The 14,324-nt window shown below is 40.3% G+C and overlaps 1 protein-coding gene across 1 annotated transcript in view; it reads left to right on the forward strand.

Annotated features, from left to right (window-relative positions):
• The window catches only part of DGKI (diacylglycerol kinase, iota), a 124,261-nt gene that overhangs the window by 32,914 nt on the left and 77,023 nt on the right, over positions 1-14,324 (forward strand). Inside the window, exons 17-18 of the mRNA XM_010156558.1 lie at positions 1,277-1,388; positions 3,644-3,843. Of these exons, the coding sequence (XP_010154860.1) occupies positions 1,277-1,388; positions 3,644-3,843 (312 nt within the window). The remainder of the gene's footprint in view (positions 1-1,276; positions 1,389-3,643; positions 3,844-14,324) is intronic.

Consider the following 14,324-nt stretch of genomic DNA (forward strand, 5'->3'; position numbering starts at 1 on the left):
GGGATCAGTGTTCAGGGTGCAGCAAAAACGCATCCTTTACATAGTTGAATATCCTGATACAGAGATAGTAGAAATCATGAGTGAACATCCTTTCAAAAGTTGTGCACCTAACCTGAAAACAAGAGAGTAAAGACACAGATGCCTGGTCTTTTGCTTAATTAAAAGCTGAATGTGAAAAAAGGGTGAAAGGGGGAGGTAGGGGGGAGAATATACATGTTTTTCTTGTAAAGGAACACTAAAACCATTGAAAGTAGTCTTGTTTTTTAACATGTTAGAAGGTGTCCCAAATAGAAATGTAGCTGTATTCTTAAAAGCTGGTCTCCAAACTGTTGGTGATTGTATGTCTCTGAGGAAACAATTTTTTTAGCATCTCCCCTTGTATGTATATTTATTTATAAATTATATACATGTACTACCTTACTAGTGTATTACATACATTATAAAACATACACAAAAATAGAAATTTAGAGATGTGATCAAAATGAAACACAATTTAAATTTTCTCTTATTTATTAGAAGTACAAATAATGGCTTCAACACGCCTTGTCAATTATGGATTTTTCTTGTGCACTCCCCTTAGGAAACTGCTGCTTTAGACAACCTATTACTTTGCTCCACAGAGTCCCAAGCATTTGATCTTTTGAGTCCTGCACTGCCCTCACTGCAAGCTTCTACTTGGTGTGACCACTCCAGAGTTTCCCCTTCTATCACTCTTAGATCACTTCTATGTCCATTCTTTAATGGCAGGGAAGATAGATGCCACAGCTGCATCTGTTCCTGTTTCTTATTTCTCCTTGCCTCCTCAAGCTATGCAAGGCTTGGCATTCCTTGTGCTGGCAGAGCTCTTGAGACAGCAGGGAGAGAGAAATGGAGTTGTGAGGCTGGAGTGGCTGCTGCAGCCCCATGCCTGCCTAGCAGAAGGGGCCAAGCCACTTTGGCTCAGAGCTCGTCCTCAGAAAGCCAAGCAAGTGGGGACAACAAAGTGCTGCTTCTGTTATACATTTCCTGATGTTTTCCTGTTTTCCTCTAACAGAGGAACCTGCTAAAGATGATGATGGATACATTTATGGATGTTGTGCCACCTTGGAAATAAGAGGCAGGTTTTCCCTTTTGTCCAGTCCTTGTCAACATAACTTTTAATTGTCCCTGAAATGAATCCTGGAATAGATATCTGGATAGTTCTGGAGGACAGCAGAACAGGCTAACAGTCTACTAGTGAGGACCCATCAGGGCAAACTGTTTTCTCAAAGTTTGCTTTCCTAACACCTTTCTGTAGGTATTGTGCTGGCACGATGCCCTGGGGAAACCCTGGAGATCATAGAGACTTTGAGCCTCAGCGCCATGATGACGGCTACATTGAAGTCATTGGGTTCACCATGGCCTCTCTGGTGGGTACATTGCAGGTGTTCCCCTTCCTGTGGGTGCCATGGCTAACTTGCATGTGCAGTGCTCCCAAGTTAAACGGCAAGATTATTACAGTAAGAACAGCATGCGGGCATGCTTCTATTGTGGGAGTGTTCTATGGTCAAATAATTACTGCTGTTTCTTTTTAGCTTTTATTTATTTCAATCTGTGGTATGAAAGTTCAATATTTTTTTTTTGTAAATCTGACTACTGGAAACCAATATGAAATATTGTATAAAATTATATGCCCAGGTAGTTTTCATACACCCACTAAAAATGTTGTGCAAACTTAATATAATGTTTGTGCTAGAAATATTATTTCCTTTTATTCTGCTGGGGAAGGAAAATGCAACCAACAGTTTAAATTTGCCAGTACACTTTCTGTCAATGCTGTGCTTAAAGTGAAAGAAAGCTGAGTTACCGTACAAGCAATCTCGCTGTAAATACTCTGGTGTCCTACTATCACAGTGGTCAAACACAGTGACAATCTCTTCAGAGGATGATTAAATGCAGTCAGAGTTGGTATTTATCCTGGTGCTAGCATTAATCTATGTAAGGCCCTGAAGCTTGAATTTAGTGTGGACAAGGGAAGGGACATATCTGGGCTTCCTGGCAGGTTTGTATAGATCTTGCTTAAGTCCATAGCCTTAGGCCTTTGTTCCCACTGTTTTGTGTGCCCCAGGTTAAAACTAACATGGATAAGCCTGTTTTCACTAAACTCACACACTTCATTGTTGTGTGACCTGCCCTCAGCCCATATCACTTTCAGTGAATACCCATGATAACGGTGTTTGCTTCCTCAAAGAGAAATTCAGACAAATCTAATCTTCAAAGTAAGCACAAGTAAAAGGTTGTCTTGATCAGCAATTATTTCTTTAGAAGCCTGTCTGGGTTAAGGGTTGTCTTTTGGCCTCTCTTTTTTAAATGAATCTAGTGGGTTAGGGAAATAACCCCCAAGTAAGAAAAATTTTGCTTGTTAGCCTAGTAGATCTTATGGAATGAACCTTCATTACTTCACCCCTGAAGATTTTAGGCTATGTTTGTGAAAATGCTCTCAAAAGTATATTTAGCATGTACCAACTGCCAGTTTTCAGTCGGAAGCTTTTTTGGGTTTGGCACTATTATGGCTTCAGCCACTCACAGTGGAGAGAGTGATCTCAATAGTTTTAGCTGGGACTGAATTTTACAAGTAGGGCCTTTTGAGCCTCTGTTTCTCTTTAAAGGAAGCCTAGTTCAGAATTGAGGATCTACCAGTCTATATTGGTTGTGAGGCTGAGGAACCACTGTACCCCTAGACTATAGTGATATAAAACTAATTTGCTCTGTATGTCTCCTGGGTGTACTTGGTCACACCCAAGAAGGCCTGTGAGACCAAGGAAGAAACTTACTTTAGAAGAAGTATTGTTATGAATATTATTGATCATATCAGTTGATCCATAATTTTAAACACATGGAGCAGGATTCAGGTCTTGACTTGTGTTTAGGCTGTTCTCTGTTAGCAGTGCATTAATATAGGATTTTTTTTCCCGCATCTGATAGATGCAAGTTAATAGCCATACTAATTTAAAAATACATTTCTACCAAAACGTGTCTGCCTAGAACTTGAAGGATCTGCTCACTGCCCTCCTTTTTTTGTTTCTTTGAAATGAATTCTTGGGCATAATATTTAATTGTTTTTAACAAGGTCCTTTTGTTTGCTCTGTTCAGCCTGTCTAGCCTTGAGGTTCAGTTGCTTATGTAAGCTTTCATGATAATTATTATAAATTGATCTAATTCACATTAAGGACTGTATTCTGTTCAGGAAGGGGAAATAATTTTTTCTATTGCACATGTGCCTGATTAGGTTTGTTTTAAAGAACAAATAATTAGTATTATTACTGTTAGTGTAAAACCAAACCAAGCAAACTAAAATGAAACCTTTAAGAATGAATGCAGGTATTCACTTATGCATGTGTGTCAGGTTGACCTATACCAAGGCAATAAGATGTGCAATGTATATGGTTAATATCTCCTTGTTGCTCACCACTTTTATTTGTGAAATTTTGAGTACTACTTTGCAACTTTTGAGTGAAAATACATTAATTGTGCTTTGTTAGAGTGCCTTATTCATGGAACACCGTAGTGAATGCTGTCAGTAAAACTTTTGGACTGGTTAACTGCCTCAACACTCTGTTCTGAGGTAGCTTTTCTTTCTCTTCCCTGTTTTTTTTGTTGGTTGGGTCTTTGGGTTTTTTTGCAGGCTGCTCTCCAGGTGGGTGGTCACGGAGAGAGGTTGCATCAGTGCCGTGAGGTGACACTTTTAACATACAAGTCCATTCCCATGCAAGTGGATGGTGAACCATGTCGATTGGCTCCCTCACTCATTCGGATCTCCTTAAGGAACCAAGCCAACATGGTGCAGAAGAGCAAGAGGAGAACATCTATGCCTTTGTTAAATGAGTGAGTTGGATATGTGCATGTCCAAATGGCAGGAGGCCTGTTTGAGGCAGCGTATTCAGTCATGGATTTTGCATGTACTGGACTTGTGGCGCATTTAGAAAAAAAAAAAAATGTAAAAAATTACAAAATCACACCTTTGTATTCCCTTTCCACCCTATTGCAAAGACGTCCCTGATTTTCTTTTATTCTTTTGTCTTCTGGGTTACCCTTTGTCTTGCTTTTAGAAGGGTGCTGTATCTTTGTTATCTATTTAGAGAGGTTTGTGCAGGCTCAGCAGTGTGCCTCTTGGCTTCTGACAGTTCTGCATATGTATGCCATTTGCCCTTGAAGTTATTTTGATTTATTTTCTCAATATTTTCTTTATTGATCTGCTTTTTAAGCTCCATTGGAGACCTTGTAACAAAATGCCATAATCAAGAATTACTCAGGACATGTGGTGTGTTGTGGGAGCATGCTGCCTGGCACTGTTTATGGAGAAGGAGCTGAAGGCCCAAAAAGGGCTGTTTTGTATTTTGTAGGGAGCCCTTCTCCAATATAAAAACCCAAATCAGAAATGAGTATTGTAAAGATGCATAGGGGAAAGCTAAGGTAACTGGAACCCAGGAACATGTGAAGAAGAAAAAAAATAGGACTAACATTCCTTTGTTAGTCCTAATAATTCCATGATTAAACGTTATTGGTAAGCTTTGCAGAGATATTTTAATAGGAAGAAAATAAGCATTCAAATTTTGACTTAGGAAAATGGCCATCCAGCAAAATAATTTAGATTATTTTGTAGAGCTGATTATTGTACTTCTTATATAGGTCTTTATTTCTGCTAAAACAAGTGACATAGTAAATGCCTTTGCAGCTTTTCATCAAGCATTCTTAGTGAAGCAAACCAGCCTGCCCTTTATTCAAAGATAATAAAGGCCTAAAGTTATCAAGGATCCACATTTAATTGAAACATCCATGCACTGAGGTTTTAATTTTTTCTGAGGAGGTGGGTGGGGGATTTTGCTGTTGCAGCTGTAATGATGCGACAAGGTTCATGAAGAGATGCAATATCTTTCATTAGATTAACTTCTATAACTGGAAAAATACATGTCAGGCACACCCTTTCCCTTCAAGTATCTTAAGTGTTGTCTGTGTCTTTCAATTGTATCATCTAGTGCAAGATACTGCTGCACTTCCAACTTTAGCTCCAGCCCTCTAGAGCTTCTTGTCATCTGCTGTCTGTCAATCTGTTCATGTAATCAAAGCCTCCCTGGTTACTTTCATCATCTTCCTTTTCAATTTAGCACCCTGTGTTCTCTTACTGAGACTACGTTTTAAGTTTCAGTAGAACCCATATCCGTAATGTGCAATTCCACTTGGCCTGGAAAATACATAAGGTATACTCATCTCTTGAGTAGTGAAGAATAGCAGATTCTTGTCTGTGGGCAGTGATGCCCAATTTCATCCAGCTACAACTCCTCAATTGTTTGTGAAAGCTAGAATCAAGCAGAGAGCAATCCTGGGCCATCTCTTTCTATGTTGAGGGAGGCTAATGTGAACCTTAAAAAAAAAAAAAAAAAAGAAAAAAAAATTCCTGGTATTTTGTTCTGGTATTTAGCGGGATTAGGTTTGGATTTTGAGATATGAATTTGAACTGTGGTAGGGAAATACAGATTCATAGTGTATGCCTGTTGTCAAGAGGATATTCTTTGTTGTTTAGCTTGTCTTACGTGTGCTATGGTAGACTACATGGAGTCCTTTGGATTCTACACAGAGTCCTTTGATTTGGCTGAGGTATTTGTCTGCACACCTGTGTTTTGGGAAAATGAAAATTATCTGCCAGGAACTTTAGTCTCAGCTTCATGTATCAGAAATGCTGTGTGTATATCTACCTCTATATCTATCTCTCTCTGTTGAAGTACTTTGCTCTCAAGTGTTGAAGGACAATGAGAGTAAGGAGTTGAATCTCCTGGAGTGATAAAAAGTAAATGGCATATTAAAGGTTAAACTCTAGGAAGCATTTTAGTATTGTAAGAAGTTTATTCAATATGATGCTGATTTGCAGTATTTCACAAAAGAGAAGGTTTTCAATTAAATGTTTATCTATATCTCTTAACTTGCTATCTGGAATATATCTCCTTATTCTATTGAAATCTCCCAGAAAGCCTTATATTTGAACACGATAAATTGTTCTCTTATGACTGTTATCTGAATGTTAGATGTGTGAGATAGATAAGTGGGTCTGGAGCTATCCCTAATTATTAGACAGCTGTTCTTGAGTTCCTTGCTAGGAAAGTGATTGAAAATTATCTTGTGTCACAATAATGTAGAGTTGCTATTATTGTCGGCTTTGATGATGCTAGATAAGGAGAGTAGGAATGCTCTTTAGAGTTTTAGCTAGTCCAGTGTCATAAGTAGAAAAAGACTTAATTTGAAGAAGTCTTACACTGTGTTCCTGTTTTCTTACCCATTTCACATTTTTTCTGGAGGTTTTAAGGAGGAGGGGTTTAGAGAGGCTAGCGAGGTGGTTTTTTGCCTTGTGGATGCACTTGGGTTTTCATGGAGTAGTATTTTGAAATTGAAGAGCCTATATGTAATGTAGCTGCGTGAGAAGAACAAAGATTGCGTGCTTCTCTCACTTGAGAGTGGGAGGGCTTTAGAAACATGGTTCTCTTCTGACTGTAAGAGTTGCCCATCTTCCTGGTGGCAACCATTCTCTTTCAAAACCTGTAGACACTGAGAGGACACCTGTATATGAGAAAAAGGGATCTGACCTTTTTTGACTGGTGTTTTCCCTCCATCTTCCCATAATTGTGCTTCCAACAGCTTCTGATTACACATAAAGTGCGTCGTGGTTTTACACAGACCTTCAAGGTGGTAACTGCTATATGTTGAGTGTCCTTGTTTTATCTGTTACTGAATAATTTGCCTTTTTTCAAGGTGTGGGGAAAATGCAGCAGCACTTTTGACAATGCAAATGTTCCTGGTCTTTTCTAGTCTTTAAATTAAAAAAAAAAAAACCCCAAAAAACCCCCCCAAAAAAAACTCCCAAAAAAACCCCAAAATGACAACAACAAAAGACCCAACAACCAAACCAAACAACAACAACAAAACCCACCAAAACCAAACCAAAACAAACAAAAATCCCCAAACCACAAAACAAAAAAACACGTTGGCCATGGAATCAGATTAAGGAACAAAAATCTAGTGTTTCTGTGCAGCTACATGGACTGAAGGAGCCTCCCTTCCTTATTCACAGCAGCGACGACAACAACAAAAGACCCAACAACCAAACCAAACAACAACAACAAAACCCACCAAAACCAAACCAAAACAAACAAAAATCCCCAAACCACAAAACAAAAAAACACGTTGGCCATGGAATCAGATTAAGGAACAAAAATCTAGTGTTTCTGTGCAGCTACATGGACTGAAGGAGCCTCCCTTCCTTATTCACAGCAGCAGCACAAAAAGTTTCATCTAAGCTATTAGAGAACAAATAAATATAATGTGCTGCTTTTTGCAATAGCTGGCTGAATTAATTGTCCCAAATTATTCACAGACTAGTTGCTGCAATTGTTCATCAAACATTCTACTTTCTTTTAATATTTCCTTTTGGAAAGTTAAGCTTTTTTGATGTGACATACAGATCACACAGAGATGAGTACTCTTGACTTGTTCATAGTTTGTACTCTTGATAACTTCAGAATTCTGAGTTGAAGCATAGTGCAGGAAAGTTATTTGGTAATTACCATTACAGTGCTTCTAATGTGTTTATAATGGAGGCTGTCCCAGTGTAAAAGGCAGGCATAATTTCTTCCTTACCCTACAATGCATTGCTCTACAATGGATATAAGCAACAAGTTTCAAGCCAGAAGCAACTTTTTAGGTGCAAGGAATATACAGGCTAAGGTGATGCTGTTCAGACTTGGTTATGGATAGAAACAAGACAAATAGTGGGGTTGTGGAGGGGAAAAGGTGTGTTTCATTTCTTCTTATGTCTTTTCTGTTGCTACCAGCAAAAGGAAATTTTTGCTATAGGCAGGTCAGCAGACTCCGTTTTTCTGCAAAAGAGTGAATGTTCTTATTCTCCTTCCCTTAAAAGACTACTGGCTAAGTTCTCATTCCTATTGTCCACTATTGGTCATGGTAGCATGTGAAAGAGCCAACACATAGCTTGGTTTCCTCTGGTCAAACCAAGAATGTTGTTCTTGTGAGCTATCACCAAAATGTATGTCCATTAAAAAGATGCTGTGGTTCAATCTTTCCAGGAATCATTTTTGGATTAGAAATTACTGTTTAGTATGCTGCTCAGTAAGGTTTAGTTAGTGACCAATTTCTGAAACTCACATGATGGTATTTTGCTTTCACTGGCTTTTAGCTTGTGTTGAGGAGGAATGTTCTGCATAATGGAAGAGAAAGAAGAGGGAGGAGTTTATAGATGAAACATAGTCCATACGCTTGCAAGAAACAAAGGGACCATTTGAGTATAAATACTAGAAGAGAGTCAGTCTTGAGTCACTATATATAAAACGCATGTTTCCCTAAGATCCATGAAGGAAGAATGGAGACAGCAATTTGTCACTGTGGATACAAAATCTCCAGTAAGGGGCTGTTTGGTTTTTTGTTTGTATGGGTTTGTTTTTTGTTTGGTGGTGGGTTTTTCTTTTTTCTTTTTTTTTTTTCTTCTTTAAATGTTAACTGAAGTTGGTTAACTTCTGGAGAAAATTCCATCCATTCAGATCTTGGCTTTAATGTTTGTTTGCATTTCTGGACATGCTTCCAGAGTCTGTTGCCTTGAAATTTTTCAGTGCTTGTGGAACAAATCCTCTGGGGTTTCTTGTCTTCCTCGTATAGCCATGTGCCTAGCTTGTCATTGGTCCTCCTCACTCATGTCTTTAGAAAGCTCCTGTGTGCCATGTAGCAGTGATTTTCCCCATCTGCATGTCTTCTGTTCTTCTTGGCTTGCTGGTGTGAGCTTGGAGCTCTGCATGTCTCTTCATTAAAATTTTGTGACACGTTCCTTTTGTTTCTGTTTAAATGTTGTATGTCTTTCTCCTTCTTTCTTCTCTTCCACTCTTTCTCTATCTCTCTCCTGTCCCCTCACCTGCTCCCTGCTGCCTTTTTCCTTGTCTGTCCACACTGTGTGCTGCCTTTCTCCTGGCCACTCATTTCCTGCTGCCTGTAGTATCCATAAAGTGCAGTCTGCTGACCTGAGAAGAGTCTCAGCTCCCCCCGATTCATTCACTGTGTGAGTATCTGGCTTTTTTCTACTTTCAAAGTTCTACATTTTTTTGTTGTTATGCCGTGTGTCCTTCAACCTGGAGATGGGACAGTAAAGTCCAGTGACAATGGGAAACGGGAGCTCAGGTGGCAGCATGGTAGGCACAGGGCAGTGGCCTTGCCAGCAAAGGCACATTTCCACAGTACCCGAGAAGGGTGAGCAGGGCATGTCGGGTAATTGTGACCAGGTTCAGACAGGAGTCCAGCTTTCCAGGCAAATCCATAGCAACAGTCAGGTCTGAAGTTAAGTGCTGGGCACCATCCCTGGAAACAGTTGGGATAAGACTTTTCCATCCTTCGGTTTTAATCATGAAGATCCTGGTAAAAAACTCTGCCACAAGCAGTTATCTCCAGATAGAGCTCATCAAAACAGGAAACTAGTCCCCCAGAGAAGTGGTATGGTGTTGGCTGCAGCTGCATCAAAGGTGGAGACAGCCTCCACCTTGGCAATATCTTGATTGTCAGCAACTCCACTGTACAAACTTGCTAAATTATTCAAGAGCCTGATGTCCTTTTTTTTAAAGGGGTGAATAGGCACTTGAAAGCACTTGTACCACGGTACTGCTATATGTCGGTATCATCTAATTCATCCTATTTATGCAAACATGTCATATTATGAAAACACCTGTGTCCCCAATTAAAAAAAACAACAACCAAAAAATCAACTCAAAAATCTGCCTCAAAGCAGCCCAACCAACTTTCTCCAACCCCCAAAACCCAAACAAAACCCCCTGTTTAATATAATATGTCAACTTGGGCAGTGTAGTTTGTCTTTAACTACTCAGTCAAAGAAATATTTTGCTCTATGTTGGCATACCTTTTGTCTTCCTGCTTTGCCACTCTTATGATTGACATATTTTCAAACAGGCTAGCTAGGGTTATTGAAGAAATAAATTAGAAATACATGTTGGAAAGCAATAAATTTCAGAGCTATAAATCCAGGTATTCAGAACAGAAACTTGATTCCAATAATTCTTTTTCTATCCTAGATGAAAGTAAACACTATGTGGTAAAAGCAAACCCACCAATGCTTCTCAGGTCTAAAGACTGAGCACATGAAATAGATAATGAGTGAATGTTCAAGAAACCAAGAGTTATTTGGGAAAACCGATGGCATAATATGAAGAGTAAATTTCAGCTTCGTTGCAAAGGACCCAGGGGTCCTGGTGGGCACCCAGTTGATGGTGGGCCAGCAATATGCACTTGTGGCAAAGGCGGCTAATGGTATTCTGGGCTGCTTTAGGAGTGATCTCAGCAGATCAAGGGAAGTGATCCTTAGTCTCACCAGTGCTTAGTAGAAGGTACAGGTGGAATACAGGGTTGAGTTCTGAGCTCCCCAGTATGAGAGGAATGGAGCTACTGGTGAGAGTCCAGTGAAGGGCAATGGAGATGACTAAGGTGCATTCTTCCCATGAGGAAAGGTTGAGAAAGCTGTGACTGTTAGGCTGGAGAAGGCGGTGGCTCAGGTGGGATTTCATCGATGTGTATAGGTATCTCAAGGGAAGGTATAAAGAAGACAGAGCCATGCTTTTCTCAGTGGTGCCTGGTGGCAGGACAAGAGGCAATGAGCACAAACTGAAACACAGGAGGTTCTCTCTGAACATCAGGAAAAGCGTTTTTACTGTAAGGATGACTGAGTACTGGCACACACTGCCAAGGGTGGTTGTAGAATCTCTATCCTTAGAGATACTCAAAAGCTGCCTGGACATGGTCCAGTGCAGCCTGCTCTAGGTGTCTCTGCTTGAGCAGGGCTTCACACCAAATTACTCTGAGTTCCCTTCCAACCTCAAACATCCTGTGGTTCTGCGAAATATCAGAAAGCTGCAAGTTCCTTGTTGTTATTTTGCAAACAAGGAAGGATTTCCTGTTCAGTGTGCCTTATGCCTGGATCATATTTGCTGTGTTCTGCTGTGGAGCAGAAAGTAATAAAACCAACTTGTCTCATGGACTCAGCATCTAAGCAAACATCTAGGAAAAAGGTTGAGATAAGCCTTGTTGCTTACACAGAATATTCAGCTGTAGGTCTGGGAGAATGGATGCTGTTTTCAAGTTAAGGGATATCCCTAGCAAAATGACCTCCAATTTTTGATACAGTTCATTTGAATGTCCCATTTGATATCAGCTGTCAGGATAAGGCAGAGAGACAGACTCAGGAGGCCCAAACTAATTTGTAAGTCAAAGATGTTCTGTATCTTAAAATCTGTAAAAATAGATTAAACATGCTGCTGCACTGTGGCTGCCAATTAATGTGTCTGGCAAATTAAAATAAGAACCCATGAGGTATTAGGGAAATTTGATTTGGATTATGATGGTTTTGAGATTCAAACGTTCCTTTTTTTTTTTTTTGTTGAACAACATAGAAAGAGCCTGAGTTCCAGTTAGTACTGAACAGCAGGGCAGATTCTGCTGAGACCTGGTGATGGATAAAGCCTGTCTTAGATAAATCTCAGGTTTTGTGCAGCAGGGTATCTGTGGGAATTTGGGGCAGCCAAAATTATTAGGCCCATATGGTCTTTGAGGAGACAGTAGAACTGTAATGTGATCCATTTCAAATGTTTATACAAAGTGCATAAGTAAATACAAGTGATGTACTTTCAATTGAGGATTTTTAAAAAGGAAGGTCAAGTCTTGCATTTTCCAGCTGGTTGTGCAGAGATGGGAAGGATGTGCATGTGAGAGTACATTTGTGTTGTGTGGTTGATGCAAAAGAGTTATGAAAAGAATTACCACTTGAAAAATAACATAATTGTCTTGCATAGCTCCTATTATCCTTTTGCCATCCCAAGCACAAGTAAATCCTGTGTGGAGAATGGATTGAGAGCAGCCCTGAGGAGATTAATTTGGGGTAATGGTGGATGGAAAGCTGGACGTGGGATGGCAGTGTGCTTCAGCAGCCCAGGAAGCCAACCGTATCCTCTATCAGGAGAAGCGTGGCCAGCAGGTCGAGGGAGGGGATTCTGCCCCTCTGCTCTGCTCTCACAGGACCTCAGCTGGTGTACTGCGTCCAACTCTGGAGCCCTCAGCGTAAGAAGGATATTGACTGGTTGGAGCGAGTCCAGAGGAGGCCATGAAGATGCTCCGAGGGCTGGAGCCCCTCTGCTGTGGGGACAGGCTGAGAGAGTTGGGCTTGTTCAGCCTGGAGGAGAGAAGGCTCCGGGGAGACCTTATAGCACCTTCCAGTACCTGAAGGGGCTACAAGGAAGCTGGGGGGGACTTTTTACAGGGGCCTGTAGTGACAGGACAAGGGGTAACGGGTTTAAATTGAAAGTGGGGAGGTTTAGATTAGATATCAGGAAGAAGTTCTTCCCGGAGAGGGGGGTGAGGCACTGGCACAGGTTGCCCAGAGAAGCTGTGGATGCCCCATCCCTGGAAATGTCCAAGGCCAGGCTGGATGAGGCTTTGAGCAACCTGGTCTAGTGGAAGGTGTCCCTGCCCATGGCAGGGGGGTTGGAACTAGATGGTCTTTGAGGTCGCTTCCAACCCAAACCATTCTATGATTTTACAGTGGAATAATCACAGCATATCCACAGTGTTTATTTTTTTAAAATACAAAATCTGCATAAATGGAAATATAACTATCCCTTTACGGGTAAACAGTAGTCTTTTATGGAATTTACAGAGTAAAGATTGCAGCAGACTATGCACATAAAACCTGTGTGAATAGCAAAGGGGTGATAGGAAATAATGTTTTGCTTTTAGAGATCCAAATGCAAACAGAATCGGCTTTCTCATTTAAGTGGAATATGGGTGTTGTCTGTGGGAGGAGAGTCTAATAAAGAACAGTAGGAGACAAGGTGTAAGGGAGAAAGTGTTAAAGAGTGAGATATTCTCCAAACTCATAATTAAGTATGTAAACGCTTCTATATATCTTCTCCATTTTCTCCGTTACATAAATTATCAGAAATTGAGTCTCATCTTTGTCAGTTTTTCCTGTTTAATGGGATCATTACTATTGGAGAGTCCACTGTGCTTGGAAGAGTAAAGTGTGAGGGAACTACAACTAGCATGGGGAAGAAGAGGAAAGCAAAGACCAAGAATCTACCTGGTGTTTTGGCACGGGTTTAAGCGTGTGTGTCTGTCCAGGCTTTACACAGCAAAATGCTCAAGCACTTGCTGAAGCAAGTGTGAAGTAAGAAAGCGCAGAAGGGTTTAATACAGTTGGGTTAACCTGGTTTATCTGGGTTAACACTTATCAAATGGAAGAGAAAAAATTAGGTGGAGCCTATATTTTTAATTGTTTTAGGTAGAGGGCTTTGCCTTAAAATGGCAGTAGAATCTGTGAAGCACTGAAATTTGTCTGTCAGAAGAGGCTGAATGGTTTTGCTCTGTTGTGGCAGTTCTTACATTTTAAGTAGGTAAATGCTGTCAAAACCACACTTACTTTTAATGCATCATTTCTAAGCTCTGCCAATGTGATCTCAGAAGTCAGGTAGGTTTCTTTTTCTCCTCTGGCTGCTGCTTTCCTTTTTACAATTGTTCTAAATGCTGAAACATTTAATTAATTTTGCATTTTTATTACTTCTCTAGGAGATAGGTAATTCATTAATCTCTCACTGCAAATATGCCCCAGAGGAGTGTGATTTTTTTCTGAAGTCTATTTTTTCCAAGGGAGGGGCAGTAGAAGATTTTCTTTTCCATTTACTGATGTGTAGGCTGGAGTGGGCTGTGTTCTGGAAGGTCTATGAGAAATTTGTCACTGGATTCTGTAGACTTGTTAGACTGTTTATTATTTCCTTTCCATATGCAGACACAAAGCATAAGAAATGGTTCACAGGTTTCATAAATAATCGATATAGGGATTAGGGTATGTATAATTTAAATCTGTCTTCCCAGTGGAATCAACCTGGTGGCATGGCAGATGTGTTACCAGGTGCAGGAGTGCCAGGCTTGGACAGGACCCAAGCTTGCTCTGCTTGTTTTCTTTCCTGGGTGACTGGAGGCAGGACCCTGTTTCTTAGGAAAACCAGCTGTGCTCCAAGTGAGTTGGCTGGCATCCTCTTGCCTGTTGCTGGGTGATGAATAGGGGTGAGAGGAGGAAATCACAGCTTCATCGAAAGTGCAGTGTGTTTTCTTGGTGATTGGAAGTAGATCAGGTTCTGCTGGTTGTCTCAGAATAGGTACTTGTGGCTTTGCTTCTGTGGTTTTTAGCCACAAGTGGTGGAATAAGAGATTTTGTTTAAAAAAAAAAAAAAAACCCCCCTTTTTTTTTTTTTTTAAAAACT

Source organism: Eurypyga helias, unplaced genomic scaffold (assembly GCF_000690775.1).
Source record: "Eurypyga helias isolate BGI_N326 unplaced genomic scaffold, ASM69077v1 scaffold11328, whole genome shotgun sequence".
Classification (NCBI taxonomy): domain Eukaryota; kingdom Metazoa; phylum Chordata; class Aves; order Eurypygiformes; family Eurypygidae; genus Eurypyga; species Eurypyga helias.